This window comes from Numenius arquata, chromosome 25 (genome assembly GCF_964106895.1).
Source record: "Numenius arquata chromosome 25, bNumArq3.hap1.1, whole genome shotgun sequence".
NCBI classification, from domain to species: Eukaryota; Metazoa; Chordata; class Aves; order Charadriiformes; family Scolopacidae; genus Numenius; species Numenius arquata.
This window is the reverse complement of record NC_133600.1, coordinates 6,283,296-6,307,089: the sequence shown is the minus strand read 5'-3', so window position 1 is coordinate 6,307,089 and position 23,794 is coordinate 6,283,296. Positions and strand designations below refer to the sequence as shown.

Sequence of the window (23,794 nt, the reverse complement as noted above, 5' to 3'; positions counted from 1 at the left end):
ACCCATCCCTGGACTCCTAAAGGGATAAATTTAAGCAGTGTTTCGTATTTCAGCCCATGCTGCTAACAAAGAAGACTGGAAGCAGGTCTGGTCCCACCAACTTGTCTCCTATTGGCAACATATACCCCGCAAGATGTGCCTGAAATGGGCTGACACGACAAGAGACAGCAGCGAATTCTGACAGCTTCACTTAGCAATTCTACTCCAAAATGCTGTAGAAATTTAAGTCAAGGTGCCACCATTGCATCCCTACATCTTAAAACCTGGTCAGGCACTGCTCACACTTCAGTTCACAATTATTTGTACAGTATGTTATATATAGTTATATAGTTATTGCATATTACACCTTTTATTTACCAAACACACCTTGTTTCTATGCCTTAGAGTCCTGATCTTCTGAGCAGGGATGGGGCAGAGTGTGCTTCAGTGAGATGCAGGTCCCACAGGGCACAGTTGTTCAGCCACCAGAAGGAGGGGGAGAGGAGAGACAGCAGTGAAGAAACGCATGTGTGACCACCACGGCTTTTAGGAACAAAATTTATTCCAATTTCAAACAGAGAATTTATTTCAGGAGAAAGATATGAAAATCAATTTCCATCAGATATTTCCGTAATAAGGGTTTTTGCCCAGCAGTCAGAGTGGGATCATTCCAAGAAACAATCACACTCCCAGACTGGAATGAGACAGTTTGGAGCCTGAATAGATCCTGACACTGGGCATCTTATTCAGAAACTCCTTTACCCTACCCTCTTCCCTCCCCCCACCCCAACACACACAACAATACATGCATTGCAAATGACAAGGTTTAAAAACAGCATTTTATATAGTATCTTTTAAATAGGATAATGTTTAAATTGTCTTAAATCAGGATCCTATAATATACAAGTATAACCAAATAATTTCCACCACATTGGCACTTGTAAAGAGTCTCTGGCACTACTAAAGAAGGGGCATTGGCACAAACCATACTCTTGTAAAACTGGGTGCTGCATAACACACTTTATCTCCGCTGGACTCTAACAACCTGGGCTCTGTACAGTACAATACAATGGTCAGCACACTCCGGAAGTACTTTTTTTTTTTTTTTAACCCAATAAAACACGTGAAGAAAAACCATAGTTGAACGCAAGGCCAACACTGCTAGGAAGCAACAACAAGAGACCAAAGAATCCAACTCTGGGAGAAGGGAGACAGGCAGAAAGGGCAGGAGCTATCTGACACGCTGAAGCAGGAAGGGGTTGTTGCTCACCAGGCAGCCAATCCACACAGAATGGTGCAAAGAAATGGGATGGTCCTCTCCTCACTGACTTCAAGTTTCAAATTGGTTCAAAGTATGTTGGTTTCTTCAGCAGAACAAAGATAAAAAGTGCACAAGGAGCAGAGGTTAGCCAAGAGACCACTTCCTCAGACTCAGGATTCTAGATTCTCTACAAGAACCCAATTCCACCTCTTTTCTGAAGGTCAATCTGTTGTCTCAACTTGCAGAAAATTCTGACTGGCCTCATTTTCAGAAAAGATGATATAGGCAAATTTGGTTTAAGGTTTGGCACTTTTGCTAGGGCAGGCATTTGCCAAAGGGCCAGCCAACAGAGACATGAACCAGTTCTGCAGGAACGCTTCACTGGCCAAGCTGGAGGCACGCAAGCTACTGCTCGCTAAGAAAAGCACGTGCTAACACTGGTATCTTCTCACACATCACGTAGTCCACAGACAACTCCAGACCCATTCCTCCCCTAATTCAGAATGAGGTTTCAGGAACTCATGAGACAGCCATCCCATCATGTTCTCCCCTTCCCTTTGCAATAATCGTCACACCAAGTCAGTTGCCAGGCCAACAGCCGCACCGCTCAGTGAGGTACAGCACATCCCAGTGCACATGGCTCCCACAGCTCCCCGTGACACAGATCCGCTCTGCAAGGGGCAGAAGCCAGGATCCCTCCTCCTGTGCCAGGGCAGCAGCTCTTAAACAAGGGGAGGATACAAAACAAAAAAAAAAGTTTCTGATTCAAGTGGCAGTACCACCATCATTCACCTTGGAAAAAAAAACCTTCTGGGAATTTATTTCCAAGAACCTGTATATCTCAGCGCCAGGTTCGCTGCTGGCAATAGCTGTAGTGTGAACCATTTACAAGAGGATCACAGAAGCAGAAGAGGCCGGTGCTGCCATCTGCTTCAGATGAACAGCACTCAGAATACACAAAGATGATTATAAATTCGTCTTTATAGGACAGTTTCTACAAAATGGATCATTTTGGCATAAAGACAAAAAAAGCAGTAAAATTGACGCAAAGCTGTCTGACACATGGGAATCCCTCTCATTCCTCCCAAGTGTTAAATGCAGTCCAGAGCATGGCTAGTCTAAAGAGATGCTGTGTTTCTCTCAGCATCACCACTCAGCCAGACTGGCTCTTCAACTGTTGGTCCCATGACTACTGTTCCAACTTGAGCTCTCTAACCACTCTTCGCAGAGCTCGCTCTCTTCTGCAGCGCTCTGAGACATACAGAGCCTTCCCTCAGCTATTCTGGAAAACAAGAGGGACCTGTGAACAGAATTGCTCAAAATTACGTCCCTCCATAGTTTAGTGTTCTATATCAAAGCATCTTAAGCATCTCAGACAGTTAAGATTTACTCTTACATGTTGTGCAAACACTGATGTAGTGCTCTGTCTACAAAAGAGACAAAATATCAACAGCCCCCTTCAACAGTGCAGCTCATTAAGTCTTTATCTCCCGGCAGCCTGCTAGCCTTCACGGGGGCAATCTGGTTGACCCAGAGAATTTGGACCCAATGCTACTTGTCGGAATTCAAACAGAAGCATTAGTGATGACCAAACGACACACGTCCAGAGGTGGGTCAGATTTCCCTGTTTCCTACTTGCTCCTTGCCTTGCACTGCAGTGATCTTCCAGGCCAGCAGCAGGTCTTCAGCACATTTGCTCACTTGCCTCGGCTCTGGAAAAAGCTCTCTAATGTGCAAAGACTTCACATCCTTCTGCTTAGTGGAGTTTCATTTGGAATCTAGAATGCAGAACTACTTCCACTCTACCTTCCACCTGCACCAGCAAACCCTGCTGTCTCTGCCTGCACCCTCCTGCCAAACCGCAGTGCAGCCCCAGCAGGGCTTTCTGGGCTCCGCAGCAGCCCCTGCTCCAGCCACCGCTCCTATGCCGGGGCCACCGCGCGCGCCCTGGAGCAGGCATGTGTGCAAGTCTTCCAGAGAGGACCCACGCTCCTCTGAAGAGGAACAGCAGCATGTGCCTCAGGGGAATGCATAAAGAGGGGAGAGAGAACTGTGCTCCCTCCAGGAGCCATCCTCCTTCTCTTCAAGTAAGAACCCTCCCTACGTCCCAAAGTCCGTCACCCATCAACTCTGGTCCTTTCTGAAAAGCTGCAAGCTGGACAGGACCGAAGAATTCTTACAAAGTCATTCAACACACTGGCACAAAATGCAATAAACAAGGCTTGTTTGCTACTAGCAGCAAGAAAAGAACTAGAGGGTGGCACAAGACTAAAATTTTCAACCCAGCCAAAGTTTGATGTTTAAATGCCATAATTACTCAGTGTGCTTTGATATCTGCTGCATAGAGAAGTTGCTCACTTGATGCCATATACTCTACTCAACAAAACACAGTCTCTCTCTGCAAATTGAGCCTTGTGCGCGTGCATGCGCTTGTGGTGTGGGGGGGATGTGTGTATGTGTGAGAAAAAAATAATAAAATAAAATAAAATAGAACAATTACAGTCAGGCACTTCCCCAGGCTCAGCAGCTATTGCTCCAAGAGCTTCCATCATTTGTAGTCCATGAACAAAATACAGCAACACATAGCAAACTATGTATAGAACATCAATAATTTAAAAAAAAATAATAATCACAGTCTCCATACCTTTTATAATTGATAAGAAAAAAATAACTCAGAACTAGAACATATAAAGAATGGAAAAGTGATGGCTTTTTTTTTTTGTTTTGCCTTTTCCTTTTTTTGCACAATAGTTGGAGAGCAATTGCTCCTCCCCAACGTTTCATCACAGTGAACCATGGAGCGTGTCCTGGGGAAGGGAAAGAAGGAGGCAGGGGGGGAAAAGCAAGCAGGATTAGCAAATTACACCAGAGGCACCCTATAGCACAAGGCAAAGGGACCAGTAGCATTCTGCACTCCCACAGTCCAGTGAATTCACAATCTCGGCTGGAAAGTTATTTTTGTCTATTTATATACCATGGGAATGAAAAGGGGGAAAAAAAAGTGGCTAAGCAACAAAGGAAAGCTCAAGATGAGACTGCCTTAGCTGTTTGGCAAAAATTAAGAAGTAAGCAAGGTGCTGAAGAAATGAGGCATATCCCCGTTAACTGTGAAATAAAAGCAATTTGTTAAAAATATGAAATCAACTACTCTGTGGACAGAGACATGAGACTCCAGGATAACACTGAGCACTTGCCACTCCACAGATCAGACAATTTGCAATCATTACATCATCAAAAATTAAAACTTTTTTTCCTGTCATATTTAAAATTTCTTTTTTTGTCTTTTCTTCACAATGAAGCCTCTCAAGGGGCCAAGAGCAGAGCAGGTCAAACCAGGTTGTACTCCTTCAGGTTGAGCTGTAGGATGGTGTCCTTGACAGCAGCAAAGACGAAACGGATGTTTTCTGTGTCTGTGGCACATGTGAAGTGAGAATAGATGATTTTATCGCTGTCTGGATTTAAATCCACAAACATCTTGAGAATGAACTCACGGGCTGCCTGTGCATCCCTCTGTGGGCCTGCAGCAAAGAAACCAGTTAATTGATTTATGCTAAGTGCATCCCCCAGTTTGATCCATCAGAATAATTGCTAGTGCACTTTTTCTTATGGGTTAGAGGGCCATAAAGTAGAAATTAAGATAATTTATTGCATTAAAGTCCCAGGAGCTGAAGTGTCTTATGCTTTTCAGTTATCTAACCATAACCTAAAAGAGGCATTTTTTCCAAGGCTGAGTTTTGACGGAAACGAAGGCATCATTTCAGACCGTGCTTTGACATACAGCATTTGGTACAACCCTGTATGCACTGTGTTCACTAGATCACAGTGACAGATGCTGGATGTATGTAACACAATGCTCTTCCCTCAAGATGGGATATATATTTCTTCCTAACATATAGATGGATCTTATGCACTGAAGGACACAAGCGTATGTTTTGCAAACAAGGGTCATCTTTAACCAACACTGCAGTCTGTCCTAACTGGCTGGTTGATTCACAGGAGCTAAAAACTGGCATTTTCACCAGTATTTACTTCATATTGCTGCCAGCTCCTCAGAAAAAAAAAGTCACCTGCTGGTATTTCTCTCACAGTACTGGTGCTGTTGCATTCTCCATGGCAAGGACCATCTCTTGAGAGGTGGCCTGACAGGCTACCTCCCACTCACAAGCCATGCAGCATCCCTGGAAGAGCTACAGGAAATACTTATAGGAAAAAACTGGAAGTATATGACACTTCCTGATGCTGTGATCTTGTCTCCAGCTGTTAAGTTATATTAGAATTACACGCTATTTGACCAACAAACTCACCAGCCATTCCCAGCCTGCTGTAAAAACGTCACGTTTTCCACCACTGACAATTTCAGAGTGCTTGTGCTTTCAGACAGCAGGGGGCATGAAACTCCAGAAGCAGGAGGACAACTAATAAGGCCAACTTTAAATGCAGTCAACTGAAGAACTTGAAATGCTATTTTGGCGATGGAATTTTGTTTCAGATGGGAATTTCTCTGTTTCACATAGGTATTACTTTTCCACAACTAAAAATGGCACACTAGTAAGAATTCGATGCTACCTGAGATTTTTCAGCACCATCACTTGAACAACGGGTATCTGACCAGTCTGTTTCTCAAAACAAGGACTCAAGTCACCTCCTGACTAGAGGGTTAAAGTGCCCAGTCTCCCAGTGAATTGTCACATATTTATGAAACGGGTTATATGCACAAACATACAGGTAGGAAAGTTAAACTTCCATTATTTAATACTTTGAAGAACATGTTGGGGGGTAATTCTTTATCTAGGAGAGATTCATTATTTGATCATTCAATCAGATTCCAGTTATCTACATATGATTAAGACATTTTCTCGTTGTTGTAGGCATTCCTTCTCAAATTAAGATGTTTTCCCCATCTCTAGATCTGAGTTTTCTTTAAAAACTAAAAAAAAAAAAAATTTCTAACTAAACCACCTCCACCCCTTCTTCTAGATGTACAGTGCTCCTTCTCAAAAACCACTCACCATCAAACTCTGGGAAATAGTCAACAAGGTGGGAATATAGGATCTTGTCTTCCAACAGATCTTTCTTGTTAAGAAACAGGATAACAGAAGAGTTTTGGAACCACGGATAAGTGATAATGGTTCGAAAGAGAGCTTTGCTCTCTTCCATCCGATTCTGAAATAAGAAAAAGAAAGCCTTGTTTTCACAAATGAGCACTAAGATGTCTTTCTGCTACCTGCACATGTACTCAGCTCTGTATCAATCCAGCATCTCCGATACTGTACGCGGAATACTTCAGCCCCAGTTACGTTCTGGCTCAAGCTGCACCAGTAAATGGAAAGGAAACGCAAAATCTGATGGACTCAAGCTTCATTCAATTAGCAAGCCATTAATATCAAAAGGTTTAAAAGTCATTTTAGGCTTTGACAGTCACATGAGAGGACTGGCCACGATACTTTGTGAACATGTTTTGTCTAGTAGAAAAGGAATAACTGCTGCTACCTAATGGCATTTTTTTAATCTATTAGCAAGTGCAAAAATTCAGTATCGCACCTTCAAAGAGACCAGTCACTATGTAACACGACAGCAGTCACAGCACTAAGTAATTCAGTGTGGAAAAGAGGAATGGGCAATTTCTAAGAGTATGCCATCACATTGCACAGTACCTTCCAAGGCACACAGAACTCAGCAATTTCGGAGTATTCCAGTATTACTTGAGAAGTACAGATGATCTGAATGCACTGCACATTTTCCATTCTCAGGAACATCATGACCCATTGAGGCTCACATTCCCTTTGCAACAGGAAGAACTGAAGGCCAAAACCAACAATACTTGCTAATCCAACTTGGCACCAAGCACTTTGGTACCAACCTCCAAGAAGTTAGACAGACACTCCTCCTTTCTTCCACCCTCCTGCAGAATTCCATTCTTTGGCTTACCTCGTTATCAGATTCCACCAGAACTTGGTCATATTCACTAAGTGCTACTAAAAACATGATGGAAGTCACATTTTCAAAGCAATGGATCCACTTCCTTCGTTCTGATCTTTGACCTCCAACATCCACCATTCTAAGGAAGAGAAATACATAGAATATCACAGAAGTAGCTGCAGCTCTCTAGCTGAATGTAAAGAACCAGCATATGATGAGAATGAATGTGGCTATTTACCATTCAGCTTAACCTGGTATGTAATAATAAGTGCTCGCTAACAAAACCATCAAGTTTACCAAATATTCTGCTCCAGAAATATATCAAACTGAAGAGATGGCCATAGGCGAGTGATACCAAATTAAAATCCCAACATCAGCATTACCATTTCTAGTTGCATTCTGCTCTGGCTTGCTAAGTAGCAGTCCTGAGTCAGGAAAGACAAGTCCTTCAAAACTCTGCTCTGTCAAACGAGCAAATTATTTTTATTTTTTATTAAAGCATCTGCTTGCCTCAAAACTTGTCTTGCACAGAGAGCTTTCTTACTTATTAAACTCTTCTTAGAACATGCTGTTTAACAGTTATGCACTTCAACTTCACAGTTTTAAGTCCTACCTGTATAATACACTAAAATTATTTTGTCACTCACCTGAAGTGCAACACACCCAGTCCATCTTTGCTAAAACCCTATACTTATTTCAAAGGTGAGCAAACCAGAATAGGGAGAGTAACTTTCTGTGTATCTGCAACTGAATGGTTTAAGAGAGGATGCAGGCTTCTTTATTCCTGTCCTGTTAACACCAACACTGTGGTAGAGAAGGGCAGGGAGCATGTAACTACCAGAGAGCTAGGGAGAAAATAGCTTTGCAATAGACAGGGCATGTCATTGTGCCCTTTATGCCATGCTCAATTGCTGGCTTAAGCCTCCAAATACCACCTATTGCTGCAGCAGCACAGGCAGCGAGTTTTGGTGTTATCCTGAGAGCACAAGGTACCATCCCTGAAGGCAGACAGTAGGTATCACACACAAGGACGTATTTCTGCACAAAAAGTGGCAACCCTTCCCAGGAAGGACACCGGTTCCTGCAAGATGGTTAGCTGGGCTTTAAGTGTCACTGATTCAAAAGCATGTTCTGTTTTGTGACAGTCAGTGCTTCAACTTGGAGTTTTCCCTTATCAGAATAAAATGTTACACCATCCCCATTACAGGAGCACCCGTCAACAGACACTTCATAATACCACAGCACATACATCCACTCAAGCCTCTCAACTAAGCACCTGGACACTCTAGAGCAATCGAGAACTCATCCTTCCTGAAACCACATAACTCCTTTCTCAGTTTAGCTGTAACATGAATACACCTTCAGTACCTGAAGATAATATTCTCTAGGTCAAAGGGGTACTCTATGATACCGGTTGTAGGAACTCTAACCCGTAGCACATCTTGCTGAGTTGGTAGATATCCTGGGGTAGCGATACGATCCACGTCGCTAAGATAGCTACAAGAAGCACAATGGAAAAAAAAAAAAACAACAAAACACTACTTTAGGTTGCAGCACATAAATATACATATTTAAACACTGCTACATTTAGTCTTTCCCTAGCATAACAAGAAAGTCAGAAGTCACCTGAACCATTTAAAATATGATGTGAAAAAATAACAGAATACTTTTTTGGGGAACAGTAATTCACCAGCCATCCCCTTCGGAGGATAAACAGATATGTTAAGGACAACTTTACCAACTCTGTATAGGAGTGCAGAACACAATCTTTACTACAGAGAAAGTTTAAGTATAGCAGATGCTTATGTTTCAGAACCAAGTCTCATCTGAGGTTTTCTATTTATAAATGAACCTATGTCAGATTCAGATTTTGTTAATAATAAATCAATTAAGTTACACATCCATAAACACCTGTAGGCCAAGGGACAAACTTGAAGAGAAAGAGCAACACTTCTGCTGCCTAAAAGCCAGGACCAACGCAGACAGCATGAGGCAGATTCTAGCCTCGGGTATATACAGAAGCAGATGCATGAACAACTGTCTTTTATCACCCAACAGAACACCTCATACCCTCATGAAAAGTAGCGAATGGTAAAGAATTTCCAGATCTAAATCTATCCCCAAATAAACATAGCTTCCCCCATCTCCGGAAAAGCTCTTTACCTTTCTGGAGCCAGATTCAAACAAGTTACCAGTTACCTGCTCCCACTGTTCTTTCATCTTAACTTTTCCTAAGGATACTTCTGGCTGATAGAGGGAAAGTGCCCCTCTCATATGCCTATGATTTTTATCCCAATACACGTAGCCAGCAGAGACCCTGCAGATTGTCTAAAGCGCTAGCGAGACTCATCCACCTCAACGAAAAAGATAAAAGGTACTTTAAACAAACTACGTAGTGAAACATACGGAAGTGTTCCTGCCCTGTGAAACAAACTCTAGGCTTCAATAAAAAAAAAAAAAAAACTGGACAGGTATTATTTGTTAGACCATCACAAACATCTACCAGTGCATGCCAGCAACTACATACTTACTATTTAGCTGAGTCAGAAAGCTGATATTCTCTTCTCCTGTCATAACACTCTTGTATTCCAGGGTCATTCCACAATGTTTTAATTGCACTTACATATGGCTGCTCAAATGTCATGACCTTTTCTACATCCACTTCCCGGATCAGCACTGCATTGGCCTGGAGATTGAAAAGCAAAAAACAAAAAAAAAAAAAAAAAAAAAAAGAGGGGGTGGGGGTGGGAAGGAGGAGCAGGAGGTACCGGTCACAGGCAGGCAAAAAATTCTCAGACGAACTAAGTCTTTACATTATGACTTCAAAAAAAAAAAAAAAAAAAAAAAAAAATCTAATTTCCTTGCCCTTCCCATCCTACCCCTAAAAAGCTAAAATAATTTAGACCAGATCTGGCTGAAAAATTCATTCTTGGGCCCAAAATCAGTAAGCCAGACTTCTGTGGTTGAGACCAAAACCCTTCAAGAAAGGCCGGTACCTTTGGTCAATACCTATCAGAAAAACTATCAGACTGCAGTAATAGTGGCAACTGTCTTTCGGGTCCAGCAGGTATTTTGTCAGCTTCAAGTTCTGACGTGAATAACATCTCATGCAAACAAAAGCCCAACACATTTAACGATACTGAATCCTTGAAATGAGTAAAGGGAACACCTCTCCTATACCCTACCCTATATCGTAACCCACTCCCTTGCTCCCACCACTCACTGTGCAGATCAGAGCAAAAACCATCCTGAGAAAGTTGCTCTATCCCTTAATACAACCAAGCAAATGGAATCAGCTATCAGCAAAATGTCATTAAAAGCATTCCTTAAGCACCAAACGTTTATGGGAAAGAGTTCAGGGAGGTTGAGATTGCCATGCAGAAGGACACAAACAAACAGAAACTTCAGAGTCAAATCCTAGAACCCCACTGCCTAAAGATAAATGCAAAACTTGTGAGAAACTTACCTTGTTCTGTTCATATTTGTACAGAATCTTCAGGGTTTCCATTGCCCTGATCATAGACTGCATGGCAGTGAAGATGTTTTGGTACACCAGCTTGGTGAAGCCTTTTTTGTCCTCTTCAGAGTAGCCTGAGCCATGAATTATACGCATTTGCTTAATGAACGTGCTTTTTCCACTCTCCCCGGTGCCTACAGAATGCAAGAGAGAGAGTTAGGAGCCATCACAATCAAGGCTTTCTACAGAAGAAAGCAAGCTGACATCAATCACATCATACTCCAAAGTTCCTGTTACTATACCCAAGTACACTCTACCTCCGGCCACTTTTTTAGACACTTTCCCAAATACTAAAAGACGCTCTGGATGGTCCTGCTCATCCCCATGATGAACCTAACAGCACAGAAGGAAGACATCTTGTCCTTTACGGCAGCCTTCAAAAGCAGCTCCGTTACTTACTCCAAATCTCACGTTACAGCCACTCCCACACATTCTGCGTCAAAAGGCCCTTGTCCGTCACACCTGACCTATTCCCAGATACTCCAGCGAGATGCTACCACCACTGCACCAGCCAGAGAGGGCCCAGATGCACTCTCCAGTCGGTAAGTACTGCAAAGCGAGATGGCAGCGAGTGGGCTGGGGGAAGCCTATTTGCACAGTAAAGAGTGAATTCTCTTTCACTGGGACTTGGCGCAAAATGCTCTTTAACTTATAGGCTACGTGTCTTTTCACAGAAAAGAACTGAACACAACAGAAAAATCAACTCTAAAGGAAAATGGAGCTCCTAAGCAAGAAACTACTTGCTTATCCATCTGACTTGAACAATCCAGTCACTGCATCTGCCCAGTGTCCCAAACTACTGTGAAAACATAATGTTTGCTCTTAAGGACTGAAATTATAATCATCATTGTGGCAAGATACCTCTAATACTGCTTGCAGCCTTTGGATATTACAGAGTTAAAATTAGCAGCTGGCGGGGAGCACGGAGTAGGATGCTGCTCACAGCTCTCCGCACTCTGTCTGGATCCCCAACAGGCAGCAGGCGCCTCGGTGGGGCTACCGGTTCCTTAGTGCCAGGCTACAGATTCCTTATTGCCCAGGTTCACCGCCCGGAGAAGCCGGGTCCCAGCACAGACGGGAGGGCATTGCACAGCCCAGCCCTCCCAAGGCGCTTCCTGCGCGGTCAGGGCAGATCCTCCCACTCCTGCATCCATGGCCCCAGAAAAGTGTCATTTAACACGCGAAGGCCAACAGATGATTAAAAAAGATGGTGGGAGCTTTCTAACACAGTAAGTACAAGAGAAAAACATCACCAGATAAAGTATCTGTGCCATTACACAGCGTTGTTAAATTCACGATTCAGCTGGCATTATGGGGAGCACCCAGCAGCTCCCGTGCACCTTTTGCAGAGGGGACACACGGGTCACACCTCGCGTGTGATCAGCATTTGCTTCACACTCCATCCCACGAGCAACAGCCCAAACATATGCCATTGACACGGCTGCCCACTGCTTTTGTTCAATCTTCTAAAATTTGCTACTGATATGCAGAATATATATATGTATATATAAAAAGAAAGCTCTTTTTAATACAGTGGCCCAGCTGGCCTGACTACTGAGAGCAAAAACTAAAATGTATTGCATAAGTGACAAATCTGTCTGATCTACAGCTACAAATGAAGATGCTAGCAGAGCCCAGGCTTTCACCACAGGAGCCACCAGGTACTGGCCTCACAGGAGGGGAGAGATATATTAAGACAGGATCTCATTCATCACAATACACAATTACTACTCACATGTAGATTCTCAATTACTCATGTTTATAGTGCCAGGCTAAAAGGCAAACAAATAAATATGCTCAAATAAAAGCAGCAAGCATATAACTAGAAGCAGCATGCTTAAAATAAACAAACTCCCCATCTCCAAGAACTGACAGAAGTTACCTTGTTAGAAATTTACATTATAAACACCATTAACATGCAGCAAACTATCTCCATCTCAAACAGAAAGCTGCACCATAAATGGGAGGGGAAAAACTGGAAACTGAAATATTTTGCGGTTTCTCTCACTGTGGTGAGAAATACTTCCTTGTCTTTTACCACAGCGACCAAAACTGAGAAAAAAAAAAAAAAAAAAAGTAGTGCTTCAAAGCATTCCAATAATGAAAACATACGAGAAACCTCAACACCAGCCATTCACTTACTTCAGAACTTAAGAGTTCAAACACAGATTCTTCCTGTCACTGCACCATCACCTGGTTTTTGGTGTCTGGGGTTTTTTGGGTTGGTTTGGGGTTTTTTGGTTTTGTTTTTTGTTTTTTTGTTTGTTTGTTTGTTTTTTGAAAGGTACCACTTGCTTTTGCCTGGGCCATCAACAATGCAGAACAGCACTACATCAGAACATTATAAGCTCTGGTGGGTATGGTCTCCTACATTTACAAGAGCACAATAACCTTTTTTAATATGACAATGTTGAGACAAGGAGATTCACCATTTCTTCTGTCAACAAGTGAAAGCAGCAGAATTTACAATAAGTTACTAATGACCCTCAATTACATGACAGACACTTGTAAATACATTACTCAGTCAACACTATCCCATACTTAATCGCAAGTAATTTTTATATAAAATATTCTCCCCTCTCCCCACCCAGTAAGAAGACAAATGACTACCTCATGTCCAATACCTTGAAATCAAATTCCTTATTACCAGGTTCATTATTGATTAGCACTGTTATTCTTCACACCAACTTTCTGGTTTAGGTTTCAACAAACTAACTGTCACTAGATGTAGTGACAAGAAAAGTTACTCCCTCCACACATGCACTGTTTTCAAAATTTTGAAGATTTGAGAAAGCCCACTCACTAATACAATCATTAATATTTGTGAATTTAAGAACTGCTCGTCATAGGAGCAAGACAGAAGTTGTCCCTGCAAGCCACAACTTAAGGTGGGCAATGTGCAATGCAGTGAAAACATCTAGCAAACACATCCTAAAAATGGGAGTGGTGTTTATCAAATATTAATTAAGTACCTCATATAGACTATTTTTTTTTAATCTGATGCTTTTGTCTTAAAAGTAGAAAAGATTCTCGAACAATTTGAATTATTTCTAAAGTGAAATATTTAGATCCAGTGGGATCTTCTTAACCCAGATCTATCCTGTAACACCATCCTATTTTGAAACAGCTGCTTCTGTGGGACTGCTTTAGAGCAAGAGACACGTTCCCTGGTCTACAAGAAGCCTTACAGAAACCGACACAGCATCTTCACAGAGTACAAACATCAAGCCCTCGATTTTACCTTTCAACAGAAGAATAGCGATATGTTAATTGCTGAGGATTCATGGTGAGAAGGAAAGCCCTGGCCTTCCCTTAACAATTACCAGTATGCAATGATGTCAGTATTGGAGCCCTCCAAAGGACTGGGCAGACATGGCCTCGCTTCACATGTGTAAAGTTTTACATTTGTTTTTACAACAATAATCCTAATTCTTCACCTGCACCTTAATGACTTGCCAACTCATAACAGACCCCACGTGAATAAACTCAATCCATCAGACCTGCTTCATATTTCAGCTTGAGATGATACAGTGTTTAAGACACAAAGCAGGATACATACACAAGCAATGATAAATAACAGCACCCATGAAAACTGTAACTTAAGTTTAATTTGGGGGCTACCTGGACGCAAACATTAAACTCATTGCTGAAGAAGAATGTGAATGCCTGAAATCTTAGCTGGCTGCTCTTGTAACTGATTACCCATCCCCTATAAACCTTATCTAAACACGCAATAGTTATCCATCTGCACAACCACAGAACACTACCATGTTTCCATCTGAACACTGACATCCTTATCGCCGCACAGGTGATCTCTGCCTCCGAGGGTAACGCTGAACACTATAGCCATTTCCTCGTCAGACACAGAGCTTGTGCATTCTTACTGCCTGGTCTCCCATCAGATTTGCTACACCCCGTTCTGACCACAGGCCCTCCCAGGGCTGTGCAAGGGGAACTCACTGGTTTAGGAGTTGGAGGCCAGTTTTTCCACGGATGCTCACTCAAGACCCAGAAGTTCACCAACAATACCGAAAAGCATCGACTCCGTAAGTGAATTTTCATGCTCCAATAAAGGCCAGCACGCTCTGGGGAGCGTTTCCTTGAGACCATTTTCACGCGCGTGTGTGCGTGCCTGCATCTAGAACCAGTAATTTCGGCTTCATAGTTCCTGCTTATGTCAAAATCCATTTTGACAGAGAACGCATCATAAAAAACAAACAAAGGGCAGCCAATAGAGGGCCGGCCCCGCGCCGAGGGGAAGGCCGCCCCGAGCGCCAGGCTCCGAGGCGGGGATCGCTTGTGGCTCCCGCCGCTTCCCCGCCACACCCGCCCCCGGCACGGCCCAGGCGCGGCGGGGCCGCGCCGCCTCCCGGACCTGTCAAGCCCCGCGGCCCGGGGCCGAGCCGGGCCCCGCGGGCCGGGCCGGGCCCGGCCCGGCGCTCCTCACCCAGCAGCAGCAGCTTCAGCTCGCGGCGGGCGTCGCGCTTGTCCCTCCGCAGTTGCTTCTCGATCTCGGCGTTGATGCGCTTCGACTCCTTCACCTCGTCGCTCAGGCAACAGGCCATCATGGACTCCAGAGTCATGGTCGCGCCGCGGTCGGGACGCCCCCGCCCACCCCCCACCCCCCCGGCACCGACCACCGTCCTCCGCACGGCCGGCGGCCCGGCACGGCCCCACGCCCGGCGCCCCCTTCCCTCCCCACCCTCCCTCCCTCCGCGGCGCCGGCCCGGCCCCGGCCTCAGCCCCGACTCCTGCGGCCGGGCCTAGCGCCGCCGCCGCCGCCCCCCTCCGCGCGCTGCCCTCGCCCGGCTGCGCCGCCCGCCGCTCCCTCCTCACAGCCCCGCCGAGCCAGCGACGAGCCGGCGCAACCTAACCCGCTGCCGCCGAAAACAAGCGCTGACTGACAGCCGCCGGCGCCAGTGGGAGAGCGCGGCGCGCGGCGGGGCGGGGCTGGGCCGGCGAGGGGGGGGGGCGCCGCAGCCAACCGGAGCGCAAGTTTGGTTGGCCGGTCGGGGGGACGAGCACTCGGACGCGCGTTCCCAGAGCGGGGCGGGGCCGCCGGGCATTGTGGGACGGTGGCGGACCGGGCTGCCCATGGTGGGGCGGGGGCGGCCGGGGCCCTCGCGGCCTTCCGCGGGGCCGTCAGGGCCGCGGTGGCCGCTCGCACGGCAGCGGAGGTCGGGCCCGCGGCTATGGGCGTTGCGGCGCTTCCCGCGGGGCCCAGCCGCCCTCCCAGGGTGCCCTGCGCCGCCGCGGCGGAGCCGCCGGGCCTGGCCCTGCGCGGGGGAGTGCCCACCTCCGCCTTAGGCCCCGCAGACCCAGCCGGCCCGGCCTCCCTCCGCCGCCCACGGCTGCGGCAGCCCTCGATGCGGAGGAGAAAAAGCGAGGGACGGGAGTGTCGGGCCGGCACCGCCAGCCTCTGGCCGCTCCCGCCCCCGACTGCGTCCCCCCAGAGCAGGCGCAGGCAGGGATGGAGCCCATCGGCTCAGCGCCCCGGGTACCACCCGGGCCCTCCCTCGCTCTGCATCCGTCTGGACAGGGGACTCAAAGCTGTCTCTAACCCTGGTTTCCCCGTTGCTTCCCACTAGATCCCTGCTGCCTTGTAACGGGTACCCCACCAGCAGCCAGATGCATCCTGTACAAGCCAGAGCCGCATGTTCAGCCTGTCGCTGCCTTTATCTTTCTGAGCAACCCTGCCATGCCCAGCAGGAACCTGCCCTAAGCAGAAGACCTCACACCTGGGCTCCCCCCCCACACGCGCTGCTTGCCCGTGGCTACACACCCATCATCCTGCCGTGCCTCACATGGCTGCTCTGGACCCCCAGTCCTCTACCCACAGAGTCCATTTCCCAATCTCTGTTCATCCCCAGTCCCTCCAGGAGAGGGGTAGCAGCAGCTGGAATGCAGGGGTGCCGAGTCCCATCCCTGTGTCCCAGTCACCGTGGGACCCTTTTCCTTGGGTCAGGTGTTACCCACAGAGCAGTGAGCACTGTCAGGGACAGGGGACCTGGTGCCAGGGTGCCCTGGCCAGCCAGGTGCCCTTCCCATAGCCCTCCATACAGAAAGACAGAGTTATGGAAATTGAGAAGATTCTTTTTCCATGGCCAAATCATGCAGCAGCAGATGCTGCCAGAATCCAGATGCTGCAGCTCCACCTTCCTTTCAGATGGATGCCAGGGCTCCAGCTGTTACAGGCTGTACTGGGATGGTTGTGTATCCTGACCCAGCACGGCCCCCTCCATCCCAGCCCCGTGGATCTCTAAGTACTTTAGGACATACCTCTCATTTCAAATCTCTCCTCCCAGAAGGAGGGGAGTTGGCAAAGCAAGACCTCTACATATTCCACGTGGCAAGGTAAACAGATGCACACTTAACTTTCCAAAGGAGAAGCCTCTTCTCACCTTCCTCCCACCCTGCTTGTCTTGGTTTCTCTTGCTCCATCTGCTGTTGTTTCTTTGTCTCACTTTCAACTTCCCTAACCCCTCCGTTTACCCAGTCTTTTTTTTTTTTGTTTCTCTTTTTTGCAGGTGCTTCTGCTGGTGTTTTGGAGTCCTTATGGACACCCAGCCCCAACACTGCCCATTCTGTTCCCACACCTCCAGGGCTGGTCTCACCTTTCCTAGTCTGCTCTGCCTGGAGGCCTGTATGTAACCAGTCTTTTTGAAGGTCCAAAAAAAAAAAAAAAAAAAAAAAAAAAAGCACGATAAAGCTGTTGCATACCTTGTTACTGCCTGGCTTGTGCCAGGGTTTACCAATCCCTACCTCATGGCAGTCTGGCTGAGACAGAAACATGAGATACTCCCAAAAAACAGATTCTGTTTTCCACCTATGCTCCACCTGCTTCTCTTATACGTGTGCTATTCCTGTGAGTTCTTGGCCTCAATTAAAAGAGGATTGCCCCACAGCTAAGAGAGGACTGTTACTCCTTCATTACTGATCTCCACTGAAGGAGGTGTAGTCATTTTGCTTTGGCAGCCAAAAATTATTCTACAGAGGTGCTCAGGACATCTGGAATTGAAGTCACAGTGGGCTGCTCAGCCTGATCTTCTGTCCTTTGGAACTCTATCTGTGGATGGTACTTAAGGAAGCAGGAAGACTTAAGTTCCTATAACCCCTGCACCCCTGCTCTTACTTTAGACAAGTCATTTAACCTCTTTGCATGTCCTCAGGCTGCGACTGTGAGATGGATACCTCAGGAGCATGCTAAAGAGTTACCTAGCTGGGGTTGCTGAGCTGCTTTGAACCACAAGGTGCTATACCCTAGAGGCTATTGTTTTGGTTACCTTCCCCAGGCAGGATCAAAATCTAAAGGCCAGAAGATCCTGAAGGAACTTCCACAGCTTGCCAAAAGAAAAGGAGTAACAAAATTTGCATCCATCCTCTGGACCACTTGCCTGGTTCCTGCTGGCATACATCTGTTCTCATGAATCTTGATCAAACAGAACTGCTTTTTTTTTTCTCCCAGAAAGCTGATCCTGAATGTGTCAAGGCACTTCATAACAACTACTTCCATGTCCCACATTTGCAGCAGTTATTAAGCACAAAGATGACCCCCATACATTTATAGAGAGGATGGTCCCAGCCCTTGTAAAGGGTGTTCAGTCACTGTGCCCATCAGGACGAAAGCACACCTTGCTAGATAGCATTGCAAACATTTCAAAATCCCATTACCTTTCTCCATTCTGGCCCCATTTCGTAGGTGCTTTTGAGTTCCAGATGCTTGAGAGCAGAGGGCAGCAGGGACGTTCCAGCTGCATTTTGCTGCAGCTGCTTGATCAACAGCTTAATTGAGGAAAACGTTCATTGCCTAAAAAAAGCAGCTTGCAACCAGAGGATGAGAACTGCTCCCGTCTGAATGGAACCAGGTGCTCTGAGCACAGGATTCCCAGTTCAGCTGCACACACAGACACAGGGATATTCTCGAAGCCAAGTGCACACCTCTTTCAGCATGTACTTTGCTGAATCAGGAACCTGATTACATCTTCTGCTTTGCAGTTATTTTGTAAGTTGAAGAACCATTTCCTTCTGCTGTTGGAAAGAACTAGTTACTGCCATTCACCTTTCAGATGAGCTTTCAGCAGCAGAGGTGGTGCAGGGTTATAGATTCCCCCCCCAGGACTTTGGGGTGACATTTTCTGTCAGCTGAAGTGCCCTGCTGCCAGTCAACATTTTATACCTTCTACCAGTTGGAAAGACTGCATCGTGGGGTTTCACTCCTCAGTGTCTCTCCAGGAACTGGCAATCCCACAGAGCTGAGCTAGAATCTTATTTCCCACATTAGGAGGTGTCCGGTGTGATGGCTGCCCCTTCCAAGGGGCAGGATCGGGGATCAGGAGGAGGCACTGGTAGCTGTCTGCGAGCAGTTTGGAGGAGAGGAGAATGGCTGAGAGCACACAGCCAGATCAAAACGGAAAGGGAACATGACCGGGGAGAAGAGGGAGGAGGAAGCAGAGCGGTGGTCTCAGGAGATGAGAAAGCAAGACAGCTGGTGCGTCACTGTCACAAAGTCCCTGCCAGCAGCAGCCCGCCGGGTGCTCCGGTGGGTTTCAGCGCCTATGGCTTAAGTGCCATTCCTGAGCGAAGCCCCTTCTCCTCACCAGGCATCCCCCCACTGGCCCCGGCCACCGCCGCCCTCCGCTGCCGCCCCTGGGATCCCCGGGGCCGTCGCGCCGGGAGGGTCCGCGGGCGGGCAGGGCCTGTCCCCGGTGCCGGTCCCGGTGGAGACGCGGGGCCGCGCTCGGCAGAGGGCAGCAGCGGAGCGGGGCGGGCGGCGCTCCCCGCCGGCCCCGGCCCCCCATCGCCCCGGGACACTCCAGCTCCGCTCCCCCACCCGCAGCTTCCCGACGGCCGCTCACCCCGGCCCCTCTAGGAGGGGGGGGGGGGCAGCGGCCGGAGGTGTGGGGAAACCACATCAGACGGACGGAGCCCCATACCTATGTCCCAGCCACCCCGGGACCCTTTTCCTTGGGTCCGGCGTCACCCGCAGAGCAGCCAGTGCTGACAGGGACGGGCGACCTGGTGCCAGGTGCCCTCTAGGACCCCATGCCCAGCTGGTCCCTTTCACAGACCCACCTTCAAGCCCCCCAGAAGAGCCTGATGAGCGGCTCAGCCCCACGCTGCAGGTCTGAGAGGCGAAATACCTTCTGAATTGCACAGCAGAGCTTTGCTGCCTGCTGGGCCCTGTGCTAGGGTTTAAGGCTCTGGTTAAAGGTGAGCAGTGGGAGGAACAGGACACGACACAACACGCTGCTCACCATTTTCCACGTTCAAAAAAGACCCACTTTAAAGCCCCTTCCAAGTGTTTCTGTAGCCTCACACCTGCTCCTCTCCTTTTTCCTCCCTTTCAAGGTTCCTGCCTACACCTCAGCAGCAGCGTTTCCCTCACACCATCTTGGGAAGGGATGGCATCAATTAGACACTACCTGAGCTCTCATCAGCGCTAATGAGTGGCCAGGACCACTGGGATTACTGAAGTAGTCTCTGGAACAGAGCAAGGAGAAGGGATTGCAGCAGCCCTGGGAGTATCCCTCATGCATGCAGCAGAGCTGTGCCACCAGCCAGGGAATGCAGGTGGCCAGGCCAGCACCACAGGGCCAGGCAGCTCAGACACCCAACCGCCTGATGGGACTGTGCAGGGAAAGTTGAATTCCTGGTGTATACAGGTACTTTCTGATCCAAGAAGAGGAGGACAGAGGCAGAGCCATTACAGAGAAGCCAGGGGCTAACAGAAAGCAGGGCACTTTTTCTAGCAGGGAAGAGGATAGGGTCTCTGACATCTGCAGCCAGAGGGTGGACCAGCAGTGCCGACCAAGAGCCGAGGACAAGCTGGGTCAGTTCAGCCCGTGCCAGACACCCACATGTGCCAGCATGTCACAACCAGGCTTGTCTCACAGCACCTCATCCTGAGAGCACCCCCTCACCCATGGCTCCCTGCAGCTGCCTTACCTCGGTCTCCCCAGCGCTGCCTCCAGCCCTGGGCATGGGCCACCTCCGCCCAGAGCCACTGGCCCCAGCACCAGCCTTGCCTCCCACAGGAGGGCACCAACAAGCCACAGCCCCACCAAGATGCTACTGGCCTGTCTGAGCCAGAGCCACCTCTTTAACTCCTCCCTCCCGACTCAGGTGCTTCAGCTCAGGATCGGGGGCCCTGCTGCTCTTTAACCCCCTCCCGGCCAGAGCACGGTCAGCAGTTCCCATCACACGCCAGCATGGCTCTTATAGTAAGGAAAAGGAAAGTAATACCGTTTGATAAATGAAAGCACCTTTATACCAGTAAAATCATGACAGTAGCACTAACCTTGCGTAAGCTGGGATTCCCCCCTCATCAGCTCCTTCATCTCCTTCCCTGTGCTGCAGGTCCCAGTCTGTAAATGGTGCCCAGGACGCCACCTGTACAGTGCATAAATCTCTTCCTAAAGCCTGATCATGCCAGATGTTATCACTGCAGAGCAGGTGTCAAGTATTTCAGCCTCCCCCAAAATTATTTTTACCAGCTCTTCAATTGCCTGTCACCGGAAGATGCCACAAGGAGACTTGAGTTCTCTGAAAAGAGGGGGAAAGGCACCCAGATCGAACACACTGACAAATGCAGCCTGTGACAGCAATTGCTGGATTACAGTTTTTTTAAACCTTATGTTTCGCATCTGGTTTGTCATGGCTGTTGTAGGTGGGCTCAGTGCACGGTAAATCAGGGTAACAAACCTACATTTACCGTGATCCTTTCATCCCCTAGGATCCCAAAGCACATCATTTAATTGTACTCAACCTGCACATAGATTTCATAAATAAAGGAATGATGAATTAGCACAGCTGCTGCAACATTCACACGAGTTACTAAGACACAATCTCCTTGTGCAATCAATCCAGCCTCATGCTTCGGTGTTTTGTCATAAATTGAGGTCAGGAAGCAATGTTCTCCCTACCTGGAATGCAGCGCTGCTAAACTGGCTGAGTACAGGAAGACACTTAAGGATGTAGTAATCTGTCTTCCCTGTGCAAATCTCAGAAATTGTTGCAAATATTCATTTGACAGAACTCCCTTGCAGGAGATAAGCGCTGATCCTGCACAGTGGCAGGAGGAATGTGATACAGGGGAGAGATTATCTGCCTCACATTAGGCAGGAGGAAAGCCTGGATGATCCCTTTGACCTTAAAATTGGTATCTCATTACTCCCTTTGTCCAGCAAGGGAAACAGAGGAGGAGAGAGGTGAGTCCTTTGCCATGCCCATGACACATAGCAGACCTGGTCTAGAAGTCCCTCCTTTGCCCATTCCAGTGCCAGCTGAGTGCTCCCTCCATCAGGTTCAGTCTCTGTTTCAGAGGGATTCAAATGCTGCTTCTGGAAACTACTTGGCCCATGAGCCTCCTCATGGTGAAAGGGTCAATGGATTCCCCTGGACCTCCTGACGGTGTTACAGCTTCAAACTTCTGGTTTATCTCCCACCAAATGCCTGAGACACCCAGAGCTCAGCCCTTCCCTGGAGCTTGATGCTGCCCCAGCCCTGGCCCGGGAGCAGGCAATTTCAGGCATCCTTGCCATGTGCTTCCTCATCACGCCTCAGCTGCAAAATGCCTTCCCTGTTTCCCGCAAGGAGCATGAACTGTTCCTTGCGCTTCAGCTGGTAAGAAGGATGGTAATTACCCCTAATCAGACTGCAGCAAAAACACAGGCCACAGCTGAAGTGGGGGGCAGCCACAATGAGGAATGGAACCCAATTATTCCAAGTCACTGATAAAACGGGATCAAAGAGGGGGGAAATGTTTTACCAGCTGTAAAAAGCCTGACTGGACCAAGGCTCTTCCTTGGAGAAAAGCCCTTTCTGCCCACAGGCCGTCCGTGGCTGGGACCCGTGCACATCCATGGGGCAGTTTCTCATTTTTCTTCTTGGTATAGGTGGGGAATTTGGAATTAAGTTCATTTTTGCCTCTGGGGGCAAGCAGCAAGACAGTTTCTTCAGGAAATGAGTGCAGTAAATTGGGGATATGGTGCAGAACAAGCACTTTGTCCGCTGCCCCGGCGGGAGCTGTGCTGCTGGGGCGCTGCTGTATCCCGTCATGAGCACCTGGGTGACCCAGGGGACAGAAGAACTCGGGGCCAGGCAGTGATGGGGGTGAGGGGATGGGGGCTGGGACGTGTGGCAGGTGAGCGCCTTTGGGAGTGGCCAAGGAGCACCAGCAGGTCACCCCAGGTGTCCCAGCACCATGTGCCGGGCAGCCTCTGCAGGGCACCAAGAGGTGGCACATGCGTTCTGCCAGCTCCAGGGTTATCAGCCATTCCTTGGAGCTCAGGACAAGGAGCGACTCCACAGAGCCACTCCAGCCAGCGCCAGCTCCAGCAGGGCCCAGCTTTGGCGGAGAAATCTCAGCAACGAGCAGTGAGATCTGCCAAGGGATGCAGCAGGCAGAGCAGGACTGGCACTCGGTCCAGGCTGAGAGCAGGAACCTGCTAGTTTCCTCCCCTCAGCCGGGCAGAGCGGGACTGATTGCAGGAATCAGCCCAGATTTGAATTATCGCTTGAGTAAGGTGTCAGTAACCAAACATGGATCCTGCCCTGTGCTTGCTGTGTGAACACCGCACTCCCGTGCACATTCCCAGGAGAGTGTTTAAGTCGGCAGCTGCAATGGAGGGGATTGCCTCTGGCCTGTCCCCAGCCTGGCAGAGCAGAGGGGGCTGCAAGCGGCTGCCGAGGGCAGGGTCAGATCAATGGCTCAGTATCTGTCCCCGACAGAGCTCAGCAGCAGACACTTCAGAGGAAGATGTGAGAAATACGATAATGGACAGGGGGGCATGTGCTGGGGACACGGATACAGCCCCAAAAGATGCAGCCACCCGGCCCCACGGCCACAGCACTGGCGTCACCACCAGTGTCCCCACCGGTGTTGGCAGGATGTTTCCCACCTGGGCAGTCGGCAGCCCGTTGGGACGCGGCAGGGCCCAAAGGCCCCATGCCCAGCAGCCCCAGAGGCAGGCAAGATGGCTGCTGGCTGTGGCAGGGGCGGTGCTTCCATCCTGGCCTGTGGTGTGGGGTACACATCCTCCGTGGGGCAGCCCCATGGCTCATTCCAGCCCTTGGTGGCAGCAGGGAGATTTGCATGACTGCTAACGGCGGCAACACGG

The 23,794-nt window shown here is 48.3% G+C and overlaps 1 protein-coding gene across 1 annotated transcript; it reads right to left on the bottom strand.

Moving 5' to 3' along the window:
* Positions 1 to 3,751: 3,751 nt before the first annotated feature.
* GNA11 (G protein subunit alpha 11) lies at positions 3,752 to 15,298 on the bottom strand. The gene is made up of 7 exons (XM_074163796.1): positions 15,124 to 15,298; positions 10,626 to 10,810; positions 9,691 to 9,845; positions 8,528 to 8,656; positions 7,169 to 7,298; positions 6,250 to 6,403; positions 3,752 to 4,758 (listed from the first exon to the last, which is right to left on the bottom strand). The coding sequence occupies exons 1-7, from the start codon at positions 15,257 to 15,259 to the stop codon at positions 4,568 to 4,570; spliced, it is 1,080 nt and encodes a 359-aa protein (XP_074019897.1). The 5' UTR covers positions 15,260 to 15,298; the 3' UTR covers positions 3,752 to 4,567.
* Between the last annotated feature and the right edge of the window lie 8,496 nt (positions 15,299 to 23,794).

Excerpts from the sequence above, each read along its gene's own strand:
- GNA11 (XM_074163796.1), bottom strand. The coding sequence starts at position 15,259 with ATGACTCTGGAGTCCATGATGGCCTGTTGCCTGAGCGACGAGGTGAAG. Across the intron at positions 9,846-10,625 it reads ACAAATATGAACAGAACAAG|GCCAATGCAGTGCTGATCCG; the intron begins GTAAGTTTCTCA and ends TTCAATCTCCAG. Across the intron at positions 8,657-9,690 it reads CTTTCTGACTCAGCTAAATA|CTATCTTAGCGACGTGGATC; the intron begins GTAAGTATGTAG and ends TGCTTCTTGTAG.